At 48.8% G+C, this 23832-nt stretch overlaps 1 protein-coding gene across 4 annotated transcripts in view; it reads right to left on the minus strand.

Annotated features, from left to right (window-relative positions):
* The window catches only part of MTRR (5-methyltetrahydrofolate-homocysteine methyltransferase reductase), a 119286-nt gene that overhangs the window by 39651 nt on the left and 55803 nt on the right, over positions 1 to 23832 (minus strand). For all 4 annotated transcript variants that reach the window (XM_054018114.1, XM_054018112.1, XM_054018115.1 and 1 more), the window contains 3 exons: positions 9603 to 9783; positions 7642 to 7684; positions 1565 to 1751 (listed from right to left, as the gene is read on the minus strand). In XM_054018114.1, the coding sequence (XP_053874089.1) occupies positions 1565 to 1751; positions 7642 to 7684; positions 9603 to 9783 (411 nt within the window). The remainder of the gene's footprint in view (positions 1 to 1564; positions 1752 to 7641; positions 7685 to 9602; positions 9784 to 23832) is intronic.

The raw sequence follows: 23832 nt of genomic DNA on the forward strand, positions 1-23832 counted from the left end.
CTGCACTTAGGAAGGAAGAATCCCATGCACTGCTACAGGCTGGGGACCAACTGGCTATGCAGCAGTTCTGCAGAAAAGGACCTGGGGATTACAGTGGACGAGAAGGTGAATATGAGTCAGCAGTGAGCCCTTGTTGCCAAGAAGTCCAATGGCATATTGGGCTGTATTAGTAGGAGCATTGCCAGCAGATCGAGGGGAGTGATTATTCCCCTCTATTCGGTACTGGTGAGGCCACACCTGGAGTATTAGATCCAGTTTTGGTCCCCCTGCTACAGAAGGGATGTGGACAAATTGGAGTCCAGCGGTGGGTAACGAAAGTGATTAGGGGTCTGGGGCACATGACTTACGAGGAGAGGCTGAGAGAACTGGGGTTATTTAGTCTGCAGAAGAGAAGACTGAGGGGGGATTTAATAGCAGCCTTCAACTACCTGAAGGGGGGTTCCAAAGAGGATGGAGCTAGGCTGTTCTCAGTGGTGGCAGATGACAGAACAAGGAGTAATGGTCTCAAGTTGCAGTGGGGAAGGTTTCGGTTGGATATTAGGAAAAACTTTTTCACTAGGAGGGTGGTGAAGCACTGGAATGGGTTACCTAGAGAGGTGGTGAAATCTTCATCCTTAGAGGGCTTTAAAGCCCAGCTTAACAAAGCCCTGGCTGGGATGATTTAGTTGGTGTTGGTCCTGCTTTGAGGAGGGGGTTACATTAGATGACCTCCTGAGGTCTCTTCCAACCCTAATATTCTATGATTCTAAGAAACAGTTTCACCGGAAATGCTGGAACTCCCCTTTGATTGGCTGACTGCAAGCCAACTGACCCTTTTACAGGGTTATAAAAGACCAAGGCAGCTGTGGAGGCAGCTGTCACAGAGAAAAGAGCTCATGGACCAAGGTCCAGATTCTGATACCAGACTCCACTTTTCAGTGTCAAAAGTAAATAGGAAGCTGGCCAAAAGAAGCCTGGGCTAACAACACTCATGCACTAAATTCTTTGCTGACAAAAGTCAATGGAGCTTAACCTATTTAAACCAGTAGAGAATTTCAGTAAATGAGCCCTGATAGTGGGTTAATTTCCTTTTTAATATGCACATGTAACTCCCATTAAGGTTACTGCAAGTTACATGTGCATTTCAAGGTGAGGATTAGATATGAGGTACAAGCTGCAAATGAAGATCTGCTTCCAAACTTCTCCAGAGTTTGGAGGGGCATTTAAACCTGGGTTTTGGATTCTGGCCCATCATTAATAAGTTTAAATCTCTCTATGAATTCACTCCAACACAATGGTTATATATACTTTGCCAGGATATCCTATTCATGGATAAAATTAACAAAAAGATTTTAATCAGAAAAAAATCCCATTGGAGATGTATCACTCTGCAGATATAAAGGGATCACAAACGGAAGGAGAAACTTGTAACTAGGGGCGGAATTGTACAAATGGAGAAACATATTACCAGTATCAGAATATCTGAGCCTCAAATCAAAGAAATAAGGAAAATTGTTTTTTCCAGGAACACACATTCTAATTGTATCACTCTAAAAACACAAGAATTTAGACCTTGTTTTGGTACCTTTACAGTTGACGATTTTCCTTCCTTTGCGTTTAGAGAGTTTTTATGTGGCTGAAGCATTGGTTCAACTAACTCAGCAAGCCAACCTGTACACACTCCTTTTCGTGAAACCAGTCGAGATGGGGAGGATGGAAACTCCACAACATTAAAAACAAACTGCAGTTTTCCTGGTTGAAATAAATTGGAGCTGCAATGGCACAAATGATTAAACAATCAAAATACTATCTGAGAAGGAATCAGTACAGTAGCTTCATTTTGGGCCTAATCCAAATCTCACTGAAGTCAGAGTCTATCCCTTGACTTCATGGGACGGGGCTGTACAGGGCTGGATTGGCAGGTGCCTGGACAATACCATATGAATGACTCACAGAATTCGAACAGAACTCTTCTGAATTTATCAGATTCATATGCATGAGAGTTCTATTTTGTGAGAGCACTGGTAAAATTTTACTAGCCACTCAAAGAATATTGCTTTATTTATATGTAACACAACATTTGCGTGTGTTTTTAATCAGAACATTTTTTATAACACTGTCTATTAAAATATGAACTTAGATTCTTTTCTACCCAGGTTTTATTCTTCCTTTCTTTCACTCTATTTCTTCTCCTCCATCTACTGTCTCCATCTTTTCTGTTTCCCCTCATTCTAGATTTTATTTAATGTTTAATATTGTTCCCTTTCTTTTCCTCTCTCTCTCTCCATTCCTTTCCCATCTTCCCACTCATTTTTAGTGTCCCCCATCCTCCTTTAATCTATTTCCAGCTCTTCATTCTTTTCTTAACCAATTTCATCACTTTCCTTCAATTCCTTCGACCTTCTCATCATCAGTCTCCCCCTCCTCCATTCCCATTCACTTCCACTCTATAACTCTTCGCTTTGCAATCTTCTCACCCATAAATTTGCTTCCTGCAGTCTCTCTCAGACAACTCAACCTGGCCTGCTGGGGAAGGCTGCTAGGCAAGTCCTTTCCAGAGACTGCCATGCCTTCAATACTTATCCCTGTTAAAGAGCTGTTGGGGTCTCTTCCTTCTCCTCTTTCTGCCTCACAGGATTTGGGGATGGACAGCCAGGCTGCAGTGATCTTCTGAATCTTTTCCCAAAGGCAAAGGCTGGGAGCTGCCTGGCTGGGTTAGTTCAGCAGCACTAGTAAATGGGAGCAGTCAGTCACTCCACTCTCTCTGCCCGATCTCAGAGTAAAGCAGTTCCAGGAGTGGCAGGTGAGCAGCAAGACAACCCTGCTGCTCACGGAAGACATCATTCCACTAGGCAAATGACTCATGGCTCAGTCTAGGCCTGAGATTATTTACTTGTTTGCTCTGTGTAACTAAAGCCATACTGCACACTTGCGCTGGAAGTATTCCAAATAAATAAATCAAGGACATTTTCATTTGTTTAGTCTTGGCTCAAGATTTCTAAAAATAAGTAAATAAAATAAAAAAATAGTGAGGAACTTCTGTAGAAGTAGTTATCTATGTGCTGGAATCATTTTTAGCTACTGAGGATTGCATGAACCAGCTGAGCGGCGAACAGCAGAGGCTAACAGCGGGAGTTTGCCTGGGAGCTGTCCGAGAGGAGGTACGCTAAGTGCTGCATTAGGGGGGCTGTGTTGGTGAGTATCTGAGTGTCTGCTGCTGGGACAGTTGGTCAGTTTGACCGTGTGCTTGATTGCTTGCTTGTTTGTTTGAAAAGTGTGAATTGGGAGTGCTTTGTTCCAGCTGGGCCTTGAGTGGGCCTGACTGGTATATAAGGGCAGTCAGCAGCGAACCAGCTGAGCGGCGAACAGCAGAGGCTAACAGCAGGAGTTTGCCTGGGAGAGCGCACTGAGGCTTTCATCTGCAGGTTTCTCCGAGTAGTTCCTGCAACAGTTGAGGAAGCTCCTAAGAGGACGGTGATATGGAAGGTGAGCGATCAGCTGTTGTAACCTGCACAGGTTGTGCCATGTTTGTCTTTCTTCCACAGGACAGAAGCGACTTTGTCTGCACAAAGTGCAAGCTGGTCTCCATATTGGAGGAGAAGGTTCGAGGGCTGGAGAAACAAGTATCAACTCTGCGTTGCATAAGGGAAAATGAAGATTTCCTGGACAGACGTCAGGAGATGCTTCTACGGCCACAATGTTCTGAAGATTCAGAGCAGGCGCAGCAGGGACAGAAGGATTGTGAGGAGGTTTGGCAGCATGTGACCTCCAGAAGAAGAAAGAGGAGCGTCCATGCACCAGCAATGGAGATACAGGTGAGGAATCGTTTCCATGTTCTCTCTACAGGTGCTAATGCGGAGAGTGGACTAGATGGCCCATCTGAGGGAAGGGAGCAGATGGAGACTCCACCGATTGGAAGGCAAAAGATGCACTGTCCTAGGGATGGGGGTTCCACGACCACCACTCCCAAGAGGAGGAGGAGGGTGGTGGTGGTCGGGGACTCCCTCCTCAGGGGGACTGAGTCATCTATCTGCCGCCCTGACCGGGAAAACCGAGAGGTCTGCTGCTTGCCAGGAGCTAGGATACACGATGTGACGGAGAGACTGCCGAGACTCATCAAGCCCTCGGATCGCTACCCCTTCCTGCTTCTCCACGTGGGCACCAATGATACTGCCAAGAATGACCTTGAGCGGATCACTGCAGACTACGTGGCTCTGGGAAGAAGGATAAAGGAGTTTGAGGCGCAAGTGGTGTTCTCGTCCATCCTCCCTGTGCAAGGAAAAGGCCGGGGTAGAGACCGTCGAATCGTGGAAGTCAACGAATGGCTACGCAGGTGGTGTCGGAGAGAAGGCTTTGGATTCTTCGACCATGGGATGGTCTTCCAAGAAGAAGGAGTGCTAGGCAGAGACGGGCTCCACCTAACGAAGAGAGGGAAGAGCATCTTCGCCAGCAGGCTGGCTAACCTAGTGAGGAGGGCATTAAACTAGGTTCACCGGGGGAAGGAGACCAAAGCCCTGAGGTAAGTGGGGAAATGGGATCCTGGGAGGAAGCACAAGCAGGAGAGCGCAACAGGGGAGGACTCCTGTCTCATGCTGAGAAAGAGGGACGATCGTTGAGTTATCTTAAGTGCCTATACACAAATGCAAGAAGCCTGGGAAACAAGCAGGGAGAACTGGAAGTCCTGGCACAGTCAGGGAACTATGATGTGATTGGAATAACAGAGACTTGGTGGGATAACTCACATGACTGGAGTACTGTCATGGATGGATATAAACTGTTCAGGAAGGACAGGCAGGGCAGAAAAGGTGGGGGAGTTGCGTTGTATGTAAGAGAGGAGTATGACTGCTCAGAGCTCCGGTATGATACTGCAGAAAAACCTGAGAGTCTCTGGATAAAGTTGAGAAGTGTGAGCAACAAGGGTGATGTCGTGGTTGGAGTCTGCTATAGACCACCAGACCAGGGGGACGAGGTGGACGAGGCTTTCTTCTGGCAACTAGCAGAAGTTGCTAGATCACAGGCCCTGGTTCTCATGGGAGACTTTAATCACCCTGATATCTGCTGGGAGAGCAATACAGCGGTGCACAGGCAATCCAGGAAATTTTTGGAAAGTGTAGGGGACAATTTCCTGGTGCAAGTGCTGGAGGAACCAACTAGGGGCAAAGCTTTTCTTGACCTGCTGCTCACAAACAGGGAAGAACTAGTAGGGGAAGCAAAAGTGGATGGGAACCTGGGAGGCAGTGACCATGAGATGGTCGAGTTCAGGATCCTGACACAAGGAAGAAAGGAGAGCAGCAGAATACGGACCCTGGACTTCAGAAAAGCAGACTTTGACTCCCTCAGGGAACAGATGGGCAGGATCCCCTGGGAGAATAACATGAAGGGCAAAGGGGTCCAGGAGAGCTGGCTGTATTTTAAAGAATCCTTATTGAGGTTGCAGGAACAAACCATCCCGATGTGTAGAAAGAATAGTAAATATGGCAGGCGACCAGCTTGGCTAAACAGTGTAATCCTTGCTGATCTTAAACGCAAAAAAGAGGCTTATAAGGAGTGGAAGATTGGACAAATGACCAGGGAGGAGTATGAAAATATTGCTCAGGCGTGCAGGAGTGAAATCAGGAAGGCCAAATCACACTTGGAGTTGCAGTTAGCAAGAGATGTTAAGAGTAACAAGAAGGGTTTCTTCAGGTATGTTAGCAACAAGAAGAAAATCAAGGAAAGTGTGGGCCCCTTACTGAATGAGGGAGGCAACCTAGTGACCGAGGATGTGGAAAAAGCTAATGTACTCAATGATTTTTTTGCCTCTGTCTTCACGCACAAGGTCAGCTCCCAGATTGCTGCACTGGGCAGTACAGCATGGGGAGAAGGTGGCCAACCCTCTGTGGAGAAAGAAGTGGTTCGGGACTATTTAGAAAAACTGGACGTGCACAAGTCCATGGGGCCGGATGCGCTGCATCCGAGGGTGCTAAAGGAGTTGGCGGGTGAGATTGCAGAGCCATTAGCCATTATTTTTGAAAACTCATGGCGATCGGGGGAGGTCCCAGATGACTGGAAAAAGGCTAATGTAGTGCCCATCTTTAAAAAAGGGAAGAAGGAGGATCCGGGGAACTACAGGCCAGTCAGCCTCACCTCAGTCCCTGGAAAAATCATGGAGCAGGTCCTCAAGGAATCAATTATGAAACATTTAGAGGAGAGGAAAGTGATCAGGAACAGTCAGCATGGATTCACGAAGGGGAAGTCGTGCCTGACTAACCTAATTGCCTTCTATGATGAGATAACTGGCTCTGTGGATGAGGGGAAAGCAGTGGATGTGTTATTTCTTGACTTTAGCAAAGCTTTTGATACTGTCTCCCACAGTATTCTTGCCACCAAGTTAAAGAAGTATGGGCTGGATGAATGGACTGTAAGGTGGATAGAAAGCTGGCTAGATCGTCGGGCTCAACGGGTAGTGATCAATGGCTCCATGTCTAGTTGGCAGCCGGTTTCAAGTGGAGTGCCCCAAGGGTCGGTCCTGGGGCCGGTTTTGTTTAATATCTTTATTAATGATCTGGAGGATGGTGTGGACTGCACTCTCAGCAAGTTTGCAGATGACACTAAACTAGGAGGCGTGGTAGATACACTAGAGGGTAGGGATCGGATACAGAGGGACCTAGACAAATTAGAGGATTGGGCAGAAAAAAACCTGATGAGGTTCAACAAGGACAAGTGCAGAGTCCTGCACTTAGGACGGAAGAATCCCATGCACTGCTACAGACTAGGGACCGAATGGCTAGGTAGCAGTTCTGCTGAAAAGGACCTAGGGGTCACAGTGGACGAGAAGCTGGATATGAGTCAACAGTGTGCTCTTGTTGCCAAGAAGGCTAACGGCATTTTGGGCTGTATAAGTAGGGGCATTGCCAGCAGATCGAGGAACGTGATCGTTCCCCTTTATTCGACATTGGTGAGGCCTCATCTGGAATACTGTGTCCAGTTTTGGTCCCCACACTACAAGAAGGATGTGGAAAAATTGGAAAGAGTCCAGCGGAGGGCAACAAAAATGATTAGGGGTCTGGAGCACATGACTTATGAGGAGAGGCTGAGAGAACTGGGATTGTTTAGTCTCCAGAAGAGAAGAATGAGGGGGGATTTGATAGCAGCCTTCAACTACCTGAAGGGGGGTTCCAAAGAGGATGGAGCTCGGCTGTTCTCAGTGGTGGCAGATGACAGAACAAGGAGCAATGGTCTCAAGCTGCAGTGGGGGAGGTCCAGGTTGGATATCAGGAAAAACTATTTCACTAGGAGGGTGGTGAAACACTGGAATGCGTTACCTAGGGAGGTGGTGGAGTCTCCTTCCTTGGAGGTTTTTAAGGCCCGGCTTGACAAAGCCCTGGCTGGGATGATTTAGCTGGGAATTGGTCCTGCTTTGAGCAGGGGGTTGGACTAGATGACCTCTTGAGGTCCCTTCCAACTCTGATATTCTATGATTCTATGATTCTATGTGTATGTACAAACTCAAACAGATAAAGCTGAGTTCCACATTGACCGCAGGATCAAAGTTCTCTTAAACAAAACTAAATTGCAATATAACCCAGAGTTTGCTCTCTGTAATGCCTTAACAAGGTATATTTTTGTGAGGAAAAACCATGCCTAAATTACAAACAAGATATAATCTAAATATATCAGTACCTTGAAGCTGAATAGGACCTGGCTTGCAGTTTAGGAAGATGTTCTGAAAAGAATAATAAAAAACCCATTGGTTATCATCACTGTCACATCAAAAATCATTATTTTTAAAAGCAAATTTCTTTATTCCTGAAATTACAAATTTAAACAAACATTCTTTACAGCCTTAAATAGTGCTCACTCCATAATCAGACAGATGTGTATTTGGACATTTTTTCATTAGAAAGATGCAAAAACTTAAAAGGTTCTATTCAACAGTAACTCATCCTTCAGAGTAATAACGTACACCAGCATAACAGTGGTAGAAATGCTTGAGGGTACAAAGTGTGGTTTGGGAGCAGGTGCACTGTGGTAAAGTAGCTGTAAATCCACTTGAGCAACAAGGTGGGGAATGGCAATAAAGGGTACGCACAGCAGAAATATGGGTAAAGCTAGAGCCAAAAGGGGCATGCACATTTCTTTGGCACTCATGTACATCAACACAAAGATGTAAGAGTCCTGGCTTAATTTAAGACTGCCCTTCCTCATCAACCTGGAACAGGACAGAGTCAGACATGCTACCCACCACCCACTCCAGTGAATCTCCTTTCCTGGACAGCAAATTCAGCTGGTATCTTGCATACTACAGGTGTGCACGTTAAACCTCTCCGAGCCACCTTTCACTGGATTCATACACCATAATATGGACCACAGTATTTTGACATAGTGGACCACAGTATTTTATCTGAATACAAAAATGCAGAGATTTCTGGGGTCACTGACATTCCTTCTCTACTCAGAGAAATTTGGAGATAGCTACAGCTAGGGCCTATCCTTTTAACATTATATTTAAATACAATCCTGCAATCCACTCACCCACTGAATTCCTCAGGTCTTCTTGAATGAATAACAGTTGCAGGATGGGTTATCTTTATCGTAATGGCATAGGTTTACAGTACTCATGAACAGTGCTTAGACATGCGACAAATATTATATGTTGTTAATTTGAAAAATATTGAATATTGAGTACCAGATAATACCACATGGACTCCATTTAAGGACAACAACAACCAGTGCCACAGAGTCCCCTCGTGAAAGGAAGGGGAGAAAGAGAAATACAACCACCGAGCTCCCCTTCCACTAGGGGAGGGCAGAAATATCATTGCAGAGGGATCATGGTAGGATGTACAGACCTGCTGCTCTGTCCCAGAAAACTCCCATGCACTCTGCAGCTTTCATTTGCATTAATTCCTTACAATACACAACATTTCAGAAACTCAGATGCTCCAGAGCCCTCCAAGAAATGAAAACCCCAGAGTGCAGGAAATTCAGGGCTGTGCGGGGAGAAGACAAACTAGTTGTATTTTTTATTATTCATTCAAATATAAATATCTGCAAATAGCAGCTATTTGCATATACAAGACAAACTTTAGTAGAGTATTTGAACCAACTCTACATTGTACAAAATAAATGCTTTTGGGGGTTGTTTTGTTTAAGGAAATCTACAGTATTATTTCTTAAGAAAATTATTTTTATAAAAGGTATTTTTGGTTTGTTTTTAACAGTTATGTAGGATATAGGGAAAAATAGAATACCAAAAGAGAAACAAAAGAAGGCAAAAACCGCAAGTGTTGGAAAATGGGCCCTTGAAAATGTTAGCTTTTATTTAAAGCTGCTTTACAAATAAAGGCCCTGATCCTGGAAACACTTATACCAGTGCTTATCAATATGCACAGGAGCAGCGCAAAGTGAACTGGATTACTCACACACATGAAGTTCAGCATATGCATAAGCATTGGCAGAATCAAGGCCAAACACTACAGGGTGAAGAGCAGGTCTTTACTTCCATATTATAAATTCAGTTTGATAACCTTGGCTAGTGATTTTCCCAAAGAAGCAATAACTTAATAGTGTTTTGTTTTTAAACATATACTCTGTTGCATTTTCAGAAATTAAACACAACTGAACTTAAATCAGCTACTTACCTATCAGCAGATTAAGTGGAGGTCTGCACGTTGGAAAAGCATGGAGTAAATCCAATAAGCAGATATTAGGGTCTCTGATGAAACTATTGTAATCAGAGGCTCCTTGTTTGCTGCACAGCTCCTGAAGCCTTCGTTTTTCTCTGGCATCACTGGTGTATTCTACAAGAGCTCGCAAAAATGCCTAGAGGAAGAGAGAAGCGGGTTTTAATTTGGATGATTTTTACTGTTTGTATTTTCATGATGTTTTGTTCATTACCTATGTGGAGATTTGCCCAACTAGCTGGGAACAATTTGGATTGCCTGCAGGGACATCCTGTAAGTTAACAAATAATGCAATTTGCTATGTGTTACATATTTTCACCTCCCATGAAAATTTTTCCATTTCTCAGCCACCTCCTCCAGTGCCTGAGGCAGCGTAGCAGGTCACGAAATCTGATTTAGTCAGGTGGAGGATGGTGTGTACTGCTGGATAAATCTAAAACTTCTTAAAGACTTTCTGGGTGGATTTGAACCTTAATCTCTTACTTGTAAGAAAACAGCACCCTAACACATATAAACTCAAAGGAAACACGGTTTTCTAAATTACAAACACAAAGATATAAGTAAAACTTTTGAGAGGTATTATGTGCAATATTAAGTACAATATACACTGAGCAACGTAAATGCAATTATAGTATTCTACTCTGTTCTCTTATGTCCACATACAGCAATATGAAGAAATGGTTACTCACCTTCTTGTAACGGTTGTTCTTCGAGATGTGTTGTTCATGTCCATTCCAAGCAGGTGTGTGCATGCCGCGTGCACGCCAGCCAGAAGATTTTACTATAGCAGCGTCCATAGGGTCGGCTCCGGCGCCCCCTGGAGTGGGGCCCTCATGGCGCTGTATATAGGAGCCAGCCGACCCCCCCACCCCCTCAGTTCCTTCTTGCCGATACTCCGACAGAGGGGTAGGAGGGTGGGTACTGGAATGGACATGAACAACACATCTCAAAGAACAATCGTTACAAGAAGGTGAGTAACCGTTTCTTCTTCTTCGAGTGATTGTTCATGTCCATTCCAAGCAGGTGACTCACAAGCCCGAGTCTAGGTGGTGGGGTCAGAGGTCACTGCAGACTGGAGGACTGCGCGGCCAAATGCAGCATCCTCTCTGGCTTGGTGAGTGATGGCGTAGTGCGCCGTAAGGGTGTGGATTGAGGACCAGGTGGCCGCTCTACAAATTTCCTGCGTTGGGACGTGGGCCAGGAACGCGGCTGAAGAGGCCTGCGCTCTTGTGGAGTGGGCCGTGACAGGTGGGGCTGGTATATTGGCCCGACTGTAGCACTCCCGGATGCAGGTTCTGATCCAAGCCGAGATCCGCTGTGACGTGACTGGGAGCCCTTTCCTACTGTCGGCCATGGCGACGAAAAGTTGGGTCGACTTCCTGAAGGATCTCGTCCTTTCGATATAGAACGCGAGAGCCCTGCGAATGTCCAGAGAATGCAGCCTCCGCTCCTTAGCCGAGGAATGTAGTTTGGGATAAAACACAGGGAGAAAAATGTCTTGACCCATGTGAAATGTGGAAACCACCTTAGGCAGGAACGCTGGGTGCGGCCTGAGTTGGACCTTGTCCTTGTGGAAGACGGTGTATGGAGGTTCAGATGTTAGAGCTCTGAGTTCCGATACTCTCCGGGCTGATGTGATAGCCACCAAGAACGTGACCTTATATGAGAGGTATAACAGCGAGCATGAAGCCAGCGGCTCGAATGGGGGCCCCGTGAGGACAGACAGGACCAAATTGAGGTCCCAAGCAGGGACAGGTTGACGGATGTGCAGGAACAATCTGTCAAGGCCCTTAAGGAATCGTCCAACGAGTGGGTTCACAAACACTGAGGTCCCCCTGTCTCCAGGGTGGAACGCAGAGATTGCAGCAAGGTGTACTCAAACCGACGAGAGAGTTAGTCCCAGATGTCTCAGATGTAGCAAATACTCCAATATGAGAGGGACCGGGGCAAGCAAGGGGGCCTGACCTCGTTGTGTAGCCCAGAGGGAGAAGCGCTTCCACTTGGCCAAGTACGTGGTCCTTGTTGAGGGCTTCCTGCTGCCCAACAGGACCTGTCTGACCTGATGAGAGCAGCGTAACTCCACTGGGTTTAGCCATGGAGCATCCAAACTGTAAGGTGGAGTGACTCCAGGTTCGGGTGAAGGAGGCGACCGCGATCCTGCGTGATCAAGTCCGGTAGTAGGGGCAACCTGAGTGGAACCCTCGTAGACATGTATAGGAGAGACGTGTACCAGTGCTGGCGCGGCCACGCAGGCGCTATCAGGATGAGTCGAGCGTGATCCCTGCGGGCCTTGAGGATTACCCTGTGAATCAAGGGAATCGGGGGAAAGGCATAAAAAAGCCCGTCTGCCCAAGAGAGGAGAAAAGCGTCTGATAGGGACCCCTGACTGCGTCCCATGAGGGAGCAGAATTGACGATACTTCCTGTTCTCGTTGGAGGCAAACAAGTCCACCTGGGGATGACCCCAGAGTTGGAAAATTGAGAGAACTATATCCCAGCGGATAGACCACTCGTGGCCCTGGATCGAGCGGCTGAGGGCGTCTGTGAGTGCGTTGTGCATGCCCGGGAGGTAGGATGCTGTCAGGGGAATTACGTTCTGTACGCAAAAGTCCCATAATGCGAGGGGCTCCTGGCAAAGGGGAGAGGAGCGAGCACCACCCTGTTTGTTGATATAAAACATCATTGGAGTATTGTCTGTGAGGCAGAAACGCACCTGCCTGCCAGCTGGGACTTGAATGCTATGCAATTCCCTGACATTGATGTGCAGTGACAGATCCTCCTGCGACCAAAGACCTTGTGTTCTGAGGTGGCCCAGATATGCATCCCATCTCCGATCCGATGCGTCCGTTACCAGGGACAGGGAGGGTTCGGGGTCCAGGAAAGGAACTCCCGCGCAGACCACCTGGGGGTCTAGCCACCATTGAAGGGAGTCCAACACCGGCGGAGGTAACGTCACCACTGATTCTAGGGAGTCCCTGACTGGCCGATAAACCCGTATCAACCAAGATTGGAGTGGGCACAGTCTGAGCCTGGCGTGTCTCACCACGTAGGTACCTGCTGCCATGTGTCCTAGTAATTTGAGGCAGCTTCTTACTGTGGTGGTAGGGTAACTTTGGAGGCCGAGAATGATGTTGGATATAGTTCGGAATCTGGCCTCTGGGAGATATGCCCTGGCTTGTGTCGAGTCCAGAACTGCTCCTATGAATTCAATTTTTTGAGTTGGAGACAGTGTGGACTTGGCCTCGTTGAGTAAGAGGCCGAGTGAGCGGAAGGTCTGCCTGATGAAGACCACCTGAGCCTCCACTAGTGCCTTGGTCCTGCCCTTGATGAGCCAGTCGTCCAGGTAGGGAAATACCTGGATTCCGTGTCTGCGCAGGAAGGCTGCCACGACTGCTATGCACTTTGTGAAGACCCTTGGGGCTGCTGACAGACCAAAGGGCAGAACCGTAAACTGAAGATGAACGTTGCCCACGAGAAACCTGAGGTAACGCCTGTGCTGAGGGATTATCGTGATATGAAAGTATGCGTCCTTTAAGTTGAGGGCGGCATACCAGTCTCCTGGATCCATGGAAGGAATGATGGAGGACAGGGAGACCATGCGGAACTTGAGTTTCCTCACAAACTTGTTGAGACGCCGCAAGTCCAGAATAGGTCTGAGACCCCCTTTCACTTTCGGAATTAGGAAATATCGAGAATAGAAGCCCTTGCCCCGTAGCTCCTGCGGAACCTCCTCCACTGCCCCTGAAGCGAGGAGGGGCTGAACTTCTTGAAGTAAAAGTTGCTCATGAGAGGGGTCCCTGAAGCGGGACGGGGAGGGAGGCTGGTGGGGCGGGAGGGAGGAGAACTGGATAGAATATCCCTCCTCTACCGTGCGCAGCACCCAAGCATCCAACGTGATCTGGGCCCACGCACAATAGAAGGGGGACAGGCGTGACGAAAAGGTAAGGTTGAACGGATCCAGGGTTCTGACTGGCAGGTCGTCCTCGACCAAGCCATCAAAATGGTGGTCTAGGCCCCTGTGTAGGCCTTGGTTGGGCAGATGACTGTCCGAAAGGCTGCTGTTGTTGCCTCCTCCTGCCCGTTCTCAGCCTTCTGCGCGAGGCATCTCCTCAATTTTGAGGCTGGTATGGTCGAGGGGCCTGCGGCGGCCTGAACTGCCTACCCTGGGTAACAGGGGTGTGTAGGCCTAAGGAGCAGAGGGTGGTCCGCAAATCCTTTAGGCTATGTAGCCTCTTATCAGTCTTTTCTGAGAAGAGCGTGGGCCCTTCAAAGGGCAGGTCCTGGATCGTTTGTTGGACCTCGTGAGGGAGGCCGGAAACTTGAAGCCAGGCCCCGCGCCTCATGACCACACCAGTCGCCAGCGTGCGTGAGGCTGAATCAGCCGTGTCCAAGGCCGCCTGGAGGGAAGCACGGGTAATCAATCTTTCCTCTTCAACCAGGGCCGAAAACTCGGTTCATGAGTCCTGTGGGAGGAGGTCCGTGAACCTAGACAAAGCCGAGCACGTGTTGTGTCCATACCGGCTCACTATGGCTTGCTGATTGGCAATGCGCAACTGCAGGCCCCCCATTGAATATACCTTGCGCCCGAACAGGTCCAACTTCTTAGCCTCTCTATTTTTAGGAGCAGCCCCCTGGAAACCCTGGCATTCCCTCTGGTTGGCCGCATCTACCACTAGGGAGTCCGGTGGGGGGGGGGGGGGGGGGTGTATAAAGATGTTCATACCCCTTGGTTGGAACAAAATATCGCCTCTCAGTCCTTTTGGCCGTAGGGGCCAATGAGGCTGGAGTTTGCCACAAGGTGCGGGTTGTGTCTGTAATGGTCTTTATGAGAGGTAGGGCTACCCTAGACGGACCTGACGGGGCCAGGATGTCAATCACAGGATCTGTGTCCACCTCGATCTACTCGGTCTGTATCGAGAGGCTCTGGGCTGCTCGAGTAAGGAACTGTTGGAGGATCCTATTGTCCTCCAGGTCCGTGCCGCTGAAGTTCCCGCTACTGCCTCGTCCGGAGATGAAGAGGAAGATGTCCCACGCAGAGGCCCTTCATCTACCACGTCTCCCTCTGTGAGGGTCTGCGGCATATGGTACTCAGGCTGCGCGGCCGGTGCGGGCTCAAGATGCGGCACTGCGGCCAGTACCGGGGTCGCCACCGAACGACGAGGAGTGCTGGACGGTGCCTGCGCTGTTGGGAGCAAAGTCAGTGCCGTTGTTTGACCAGGGGGTGCCGTGTCCCCCTGTGGCACACTCCTGTCAGACGGCGGTGCCGTTGGTGGTGGCATTAGCGGCGGGGGCGCAGATGTTGAGGAAACAGAAGCGGTTTGTGAGCGGGGCCCGTACGCCTGACCCACTGACTGATGGTAGGCCCACAGTGTCCAGAACGGCCACTGTGGGGGTGGTTGCCACTGCTGATGCTGATGCCACTGCGGTGGGTACAGGTGGGTGCTCGTACACGAGGACTATCGCCTGCTCCTCAATCTGTTAGAGCGGTACGAGTCCGCCTCTGAGTCAGAAGTCTCTGAATATGAGGACATAGGGGGCGCGGTACCCACTGTCGCCAGAGGGGGTGCTTGCACCGGTACCGCTAACGTGACGCGGCGTGGAGAGCGTGGTGAGCGCATCGCCAGTTTGCCCCTAGAGTGGTAATGGGGCCAAGCGGTAGCCGGAGGTTCTCTGCACCGGTGTGGCGACTCCGGCACCGGGAGGCTCAAGAGGTCTGATGCGGCCTCGAACGCCTCCAGCGTCGATGGGAGGCGCACCTCCTCCATCGTGTCCGGGGATTTATGCCTTTCTGGACTCGATTTTGCCTTCTCCGGGGCAGGAGTCAACGGGATGGCCGGATGGGTCTGCTGCACGAGTTGTCCTGTAACACTCGTGGATGGCGCCGGACCTTTAGAGTCCCGGTGGGGAGATTGTTCCCTCAGCGGCCTGTTCTTTTTAACTGGCACTGGCGATGGAGAGCAGCGTCTTGTAGAAGATGGTTTCTTATGCGCCGACTCTCTCCGGTGCCGGGGTTTCAGGGCCTTGGCCTCACGACTTATCTCCGGTGCCGGGGCACTGCGCACCGAGGATTATGTGCTGGGTGCCGGCTCGGAAGGCCCGGGATCCGATTGCGGCCGCAATGCCACCTCCATTAGGAGGACTTTAAGTCTCTGCTCTCTATCTTTGAGAGTCCTGGGGCGAAAAGCCCTGCAGATAGTGCACCTATCCCTTTGATGGGTCTCTCCGAGGCACCTTAAGCACGAAGAGTGTGGGTCACTCTTTGGCATAAATTTCCCACAGTCCCGGCAGAGTTTGAACCCTAGGGACCAGGGCATGCCCCAACGGGGTGACGTAAAATTGGGGAAACCCCCCAACTAATCTAACTAGCTAACACTAAACAACAAACTAACTAATTAACTAAACTACAGAACACTGCCACGATTGCTGAAGAGAAAGCAAAGTTCCAGCTAGCCGTCACCAGCGGTAAGAAGGAAGTGAGGGGGTGGAGGGTATAGTAAAATCTTCCGGCTGGCGTGCACGTGGTGCGCACACACCTGCTTGGAATGGACATGAACAATCACTCGAAGAAGAACTTTCCTACAGAAAAATAAGTTGTGTATTGTAAGACAGTGAAAATCATGTTTAAAATATTTGCAGTGTTGCACTTTCAGTGACATTCAAATATACACAGTATATAAAAAGAAACACGTGAACTAAAATATTGTGTAATCAGAACTTGTATTCTTAAAAAAAAGACTTTGAGTTTGCTCAAATTACATTCTACCCTGTTTCCCCGAAAATAAGACAGTGTCTTATATTAATTTTTGCTCCCAAAGATGCGCTAGGTCTTATTTTCAGGGGATGTCTTATTTTTCAGAAATGAAAAATGCCTTATTATCGGTGGATGCCTTATTATCGGGGAGGTCTTATTATCGGGGGGATGCCTTATATTACAACGAGAGGCAAAACTGTAAGTAGGCCTTATTTTCAGAGGATGTCTTATTTTCGGGGAAACAGGGTAGCACCAAACCTCTGCAGAAAGTAACAGTTTTGACTACAAAGCTATATAAAGCATGTTGTGCACTGAACAGACTATAAAGCAGATGGGTTATGAAAATTGTCTTGGGTGGTATTCCCTAACCACTACTCTATTTACTCTCATTGCTGACACAAATTTTGCAAAACGGTTTAATGCAGTTTTGAAAGGTTAAGCCAATTAAAAGGCTTTCTTATACGGAATGTTGTGCAATACTGACATCTAGTGGATCCTGCTGTAAAAACTACTCCACCCGAATGAGTAAGGCACATTCAAAAATGCATTTCATTTAATTTTCCCCTAAGTGTATTCCCAACTGTGTTTTAATAGAACTGTATAGTACTGTTGCATTTTTTTAAATTTTCTGCTATTTCCAGGCATTAAGTGTAAAGGAAGTAATTTTCATTGGTTGTGAAATCAAATTCCCCAGCTGTACTGGCTCAGCTGGAAAATCTGTGGTGCATTTTTCCAAGCTATTGCAGAATTAAAGAACATTGGAGTTATGATTAAAATAAAAAACATTCTGGATTGTTTGGATGTAGCAGCCCACCCATTTCTTGTAATAATACTGCAGCTGTAACATGTACAGGATAACTCTGGTTAGCAAGCACAGCTTCGATTATACACTTATGGCTAAATTCTGCCATCCTCATGTTGAAGTAGCACCATATTCCATGAGAAGTACCATTTATTTCAATGGGACCACTCACTGAGCAAGGTCCTACTGAAGGTGAGTAAGGTTATCAGAACCTGGTCCTTAATTATATGCCTCATGTGGCTTGCCTGGTAAAGGTGAAGCGGCTAAAAGAGGAAACCTTTTTTTAAAAGTTACAAAATAAATGTGTGCCTGCTTATTGATAATGGCTTGTACATGAAGAAATAGGGCAGTGTAAGAAGACAGATGAGAACAGATTTACTACAGACAGCACAACTAGGTAGTTTTGCAACACAACAAAACTGTTTTATTGTTAGATGTCAGATCAACTGCAGTCAGTTCATTTTAAGCTTAATGGATCTACTCAGGTCAATACCCTATAAACTAAGGGTATGTCTACACTGCACACTCATCTCAGCAGCGTGTAGAGCAGTGGTCCCCAACCTTTTTCGTCTGGCGGGTGCGAGACAACGAGCCACGGAGGACTGTGGCAGCGGACGAACATCTGCCGAAATGCCGCCAACAAGTGTCAATGTCAATAGGTGTTGCCGCCAAAATACTGCTGAAAATCGACGGCATTTCAGCGGCGACGCCTATTGACGTTGCCACTTGTCAGGCCTTGTCTACACTACGAGAGTAGTTCGATTTTACTTAAATCGAATTTTTGGAATCGATATTGCAAAGTCGAACGTGTGTGTCCACACTAAGGACAGTAATTCGACTTTGTGAGTCCACACTAACGGGGAAAGCGTCGACATTGGAAGTGGTGCACTGTGGTCAGCTATCCCACAGTTCCCGGAGTCCCCGCTCGGGCCCATTGGAATTCTGGGTGGAGCCGCAAATGCCTTCTGGGTAAAAAAAATGTGTCCAGGGTGCTTTTGGGTAACTGTCGTCATCCGTCCATCACTCCCGCCCTCCCTCCCTGAAAGCGCCGGCGGGAAATCAGTTCGCGCACTTTTCTAGTCAGTGACAGCGCGGACGCCACAGCACTGCGAGCATGGAGCCTGCTGCAACCATCACTGCAGTTGTGGCCGCTCTCAACGCCTCGCAACTTATCATACACCTTTCCCTGAGGCAGATGCAGAAAAGTCAGGCGAGGAGGCTACGTCAACGCGGTGATGGCCTGAAGTCTGAGAGTAGCACAGACCTCTCAGAAAGCAGGGGACCCAGCGCCGAGAACATCACGGTGGCAATGGGTCATGTTGATGCCGTCGAAAGGAGATTCTGGGCACGGGAAACAAGCACTGAGTGGTGGGACCGCATAGTGCTGCAGGTCTGGGATGAATCCCAGTGGCTGCGAAACTTTCGCATGCGGAAGGGAACTTTCCTGGAACTTTGTGAGTTGCTGTCCCCTGCCCTGAAGCGCAATGACACCCGGATGCGAGCAGCCCTGACTGTCCAGAAGCGAGTGGCCATAGCCCTGTGGAAGCTTGCAACGCCAGACAGCTACCGGTCAGTCGCGAACCAGTTTGGGGTGGGCAAATCTACCATGGGGGTTGTTGTGATGCAAGTAGCCAAGGCAATCGTTGATGTACTGCTGCCAAAGGTAGTCACCCTGGGAAACGTGGAGGCGATCATAGATGGCTTCGCAGCGATGGGATTCCCAAACTGCGGTGGGGCCATAGATGGAACTCACATCCCTATCCTGGCACCGGAACACCAGGCCAGCCAGTACATTAACAGAAAGGGCTACTTTTCCATGGTGCTGCAAGCACTGGTGGACCACAGGGGACGTTTTACCAACATCTACGTGGGATGGCCGGGCAAGGTTCATGACGCTCGTGTTTTCAGGAACTCTGGTCTGTTTAGACGGCTGCAGCAAGGTATTTACTTCCCGGACCACAAAATAACTCTTGGGGATGTGGAGATGCCTATAGTCATCCTCGGGGACCCAGCCTACCCGCTAATGCCCTGGCTCATGAAGCCCTATACTGGCGCCCTGGACACTGAAAAAGAACTCTTCAACTACCGGCTGAGCAAGTGCAGAATGGTGGTGGAGTGTGCTTTTGGCCGTCTCAAGGGGAGATGGAGAAGCTTACTGACTCGCTGTGATCTCAGCGAAACCAATATCCCCATTGTTATTGCAGCTTGCTGTGTGCTCCACAATCTCTGTGAGAGCAAGGGGGAGACCTTTATGGCGGGGTGGGAGGTTGAGGAAAATAGCCTGGCTGCTGATTACTCACAGCCAGACAGCCGGGCGATTAGAAGAGACCAGCGGGAAGCGCTGTGCATCCGGAAGGCTTTGAAAGCAAAGTTCCTGAGTGAGCAGGGTAACCTGTGACTTTAAAGTTTGTGTATTGAGAAGCTAAACCTGCCCCCGTTTCTTTGCCCAGTTAATGTTGACTATCCTATCCAGTTACATACCCCCTTCACCCCACTTCCAACACACGTTTCAAAATAAAAATAGTTCTACTTTGTTAAAGCACACCGTTTTCTTTAATACTGTATTCGCGGGAATTTTTTAAAACTGGGACGCAGACTGTGGTGCGGAGCGGGTGTACTGTAGTGGCGCGAATGCAGCTTCTAAACTCAAGGATTGACAGGCTCCGCTGCGGTGGGATGGTTGTTTCAACGGAGCCTGTCACCCCTCCTGATAGGGACTGTGTGTATGGGGGGGTCTATGTGACTTTGTGGCAGGGGGAGGACGGTTACAGATCCCCTGCTGTGTGACTCTGTGATCCTGCCTAAGGACCGCCGCTTAAGATCTGTAACTGCCCTCCCCTGCCACAAAGTCACAGAGCAACCCACCCCCCACCACATAACATGAAAACAACCTCCCAGACTAACCAGGGTAACTAGTCACTGCATCACTGCACTATTTATGTGCCCTGCTGCTGTGCCTGCCCCCGACTATATACCCTGCCAAAGGTGACTGTCCTGTCGAATTACCAACCCCCTATCCCCCCCTCCTCCAAAAGAACATGATGGAAACAGTAGTTAACAGAAACGTATTTTTTATTATCAACCAAACATGGAACTGGGAAAGTGAAACTTGGACGGGGGCTTGTGTCAGGCGGGAAGGAAAGAACTTGTCAAATTTTGGGGAATGAGAGCCTTCTGCTGCTCGAGCTCTCTGCAGGGGTGGAGTGAGAGTTAGCAGGGACTCTGCCGCCTCTCCTTCTGTGCACTTTGGGTGAGGGGAGTATGGGACTTGGTGGCGGGGGAGGGCGGTTAGAGATGGACTGCAGCGGGGCTCTGTCCTCCTGCCTCCGTTCCTGCAGAACATCCACAAGGCGCTGGAGCGTGTCCGTTTGCTCCCTCATTAGTCCAAGCAGGGTTTGAGTCGCCTGCTGGTCTTCCTGACGCCACCTCTCCTCCCGATCCATGTTGGCTTGGTGCATTCGGGTCAAGTTCTCCCGCCACTGGGTCTGCTGTGCTGCCTGGGCTCTGGAGCAGGCTATAAGCTCCGAGAACATGTCCTCCCGTGTCCTCTTCTTCTTATGCCTAATCCGCGCTAGCCTCTGGGAGTGTGATGACAGGCTAGGTTGTGAGACAGTCGCAGATGGGGCTGTGGGAATGGGAAAAAGGGAGTGAATTCCTCAGAAAGATAAATGTAGTTGTGAACAAAGAACATAGTCTTTCTCTGTTAACAAGACCATGCACAGCACCTATCACATGCGCACTCAGCACAAGGTCGAATTCTCGGCCTTCGCATTCAGTGCCTGGGGTCTTCTACAGCACATTTGAGAAGCCTCTCAGGAGAACGGAATTTCTGTTGCAGGCAGACATGGTAAGCCGTAGACTTGTGGCAGCTTAAAACTTTAATATTAGCAATGGCCTCATTTCACATTGAAATCAATGTCAGTCCCTGCTGCCAGCAATTCGGCAAGCAGGAAGTCTGCTCCTGTCCCACACCCTCGCGGCTGTCCCCGGGAACGATCCCTTTCGGCTGCCCCTCTCCCGCCTCCACCGCGTGGCTGCAAACCAGCGGTTACAGTTCTGTAAAGGAACGGCAAAGCAGTCCCAACACTAACATTCCCCTACCTCATTCAAAGCAGGTCATCATGAGCGACATCACCCTCATGAGGATCTCTGACAGCGAGAAAGAGAGAATGCTCCGGGAAAGCCTGCAAAGACCAGGGCCGTATGCCGCCATGCTGTGCAGAGCAATGATTCCAGAGTACTTGATAGTCTCGTGGCGTGGCAACGTGTCCTACTACGGAGGACCCAATAAGGCCGCTCTCCCCAAGAACCTAATGCAGCGGATTTCCAATTACCTCCAGGAGAGCTTCCTCGAGATGTCACAGGAGGATTTCTGCTCCATCCCCGGACATATAGACCGCATTTTACTGTAGCTGCTGTAGCAGTGACTAACCAGTAGAGCGGCTTGGGCAGGACAATCATGCAAAACCGGACATTGCTAGATTTTTTTTCAATAGTTGCACTGCCCATGACTGAATCGTTAAGCTAATCAAACTAATCATGAGAAACCCATTTTTTAAATTGTTAATATTCCTGTTCTGTTACAAATAAATGTTTAGATTTTTACAACACTTACTGGCTGATCCTTCCCCAGATTCTGTGTCCGGGGTAACGGCTGGGGAGGGTTGGTAGGGGATCTCTGTAAGGGTGATGAAGAGATCCTGGCTGTCGGGGAAATCAGCGTTGTGAGCGCTGTCGACTGCCTCGTCCTCCTCATCTCCTTCCTCATCTTCCCCGTCCGCTAACATGTCCGAGGATCCAGCCGTGGACACTATCCCATCCTCAGAGTCCACGGTCACTGGTGGGGTAGTGGTGGCGGCCGCACCGAGGATGGAATGCAGTGCCTCGTAGAAACGGGATGTCTGGGGATGGGATCCGGAGCGTCCGTTTGCCTCTTTGGTCTTCTGGTAGCCTTGTCTCAGCTCCTTGATTTTCACGCGGCACTGCGTTACATCCCGGCTGTATCCTCTCTCTGCCACGTCTTTAGAGATCTTCTCGTAGATCTTTGCATTCCGTCTTTTGGATCGCAGCTCGGAAAGCACGGACTCATCGCCCCACACAGCGATGAGATCCAAGACTTCCCGATCAGTCCATGCTGGGGCCCTCTTTCTATTCTGAGATTGCACGGCCATCACTGCTGGAGAGCTCTGCATCGTTGCCAGTGCTGCTGAGCTCGCCACGATGTCCAGACAGGAAATGAGATTCAAACTGGCCAGACAGGAAAAGGAATTCAAATTCAAATTTTCCCGGGGCTTTTCCTGTGTGGCAGTTCAGAGCATCCGAGCTCGTACTGCTGTCCAGAGCGTCAACAGAGTGGTGCACTGTGGGATAGCTCCCGGAGCTATTAGCGTCGATTTCCATCCGCACCTAGCCTAATTCGACATGGCCATGTCGAATTTAGCGCTACTCCCCTCGTCGGGGAGGAGTACAGAAGTCGAATTAAAGAGACCTCTATGTCGAACTAAATACCTTCGCGGTGTGGACGGGTGCAGGGTTAATTCGATGTAACGGCGCTAACTTCGACATAAACGCCTAGTGTAGACCAGGCCTCAGAGGCATTTTGGCGGATGCTCGTCCGCCGGCCAGTATACGGGTGCACTTAGACGCTCCGGCAGGTGCCATGGCACCCGTGGGCACCGTGTTGGGGACCCCTGGTGTAGAGTACATAAACTGCACCCCACCCAGCATGCGTAAACACAGCAGTGTAGACAGTGAGACATGGCTTAGGTATATAAAGACACGTCTGAACCCTGTGTGTATGTATCCTACACAGCTCTCTACATGCCAAAGCAGTGCCTTCTCCAGCTACACTGCTATTTTTAGCAGTTTTTTGTCCCACTCCCAAACCTTTCCCTGCCAGAGAGCTCCTGGAGCTTTTCCCCTTTACCTCCCCACTGCCAGAGCCTTTCACTGCTGCATGTGGCTACATATCACAACGTGGACGCAGCCTGCTTTTCACCGCAGCATGTAGCTATGCATATGCTGCATGCCATCACCACTGGTGTGCAGTGTAGACATACCTTAGGTTTCTGCCCCTGATAGCACAACTGGTCTCCATATATCATTTACCCTCTTGGTCCCTTAATAAGAGGTCATACTTTTTTTTTGGTAGATCAAACACTTGAATTTGTTTATATAAAGTACATGTGACTATTAAGAAAATCATTTGCACACACAGAAAGAAGAGTACAGCTTCAACACTTAATCATAGAATACCAGGGTTGGAAGGGACCTCAGGAGGTCATCTAATCCAACGCCCTGCTCAAAGCAGGACCAATCCCCAGTTTTTGCCCTGATCCCTAAATGGCCCCCCTCAAGGACTGAACTCACAACCCTAGGCTTAGCAGGCCAATGCTCAAACCACTGGACGACCCTGCCCCCTACATAGCTGTATGTAGTGGGTAGTCTTTGACAAAGTCTACAGCAGCTATTCTCAAGGAGGGAAAGAAAATCAGCCTTCATTTTAAATTATTTGTTGCTGTCGTCATTTCTTATTATGGCCTGCAGAAATAGTACTATAGCTGGTCCAAAAACGATTTTTTGGTTCTCCATTTTTTGTTCTCCATTTTCAACAAAAGTGGGACAAGTAATGAGCTT

This window comes from Malaclemys terrapin, chromosome 2, assembly GCF_027887155.1.
Source record: "Malaclemys terrapin pileata isolate rMalTer1 chromosome 2, rMalTer1.hap1, whole genome shotgun sequence".
In the NCBI taxonomy this organism is placed as follows: Eukaryota; Metazoa; Chordata; order Testudines; family Emydidae; genus Malaclemys; species Malaclemys terrapin.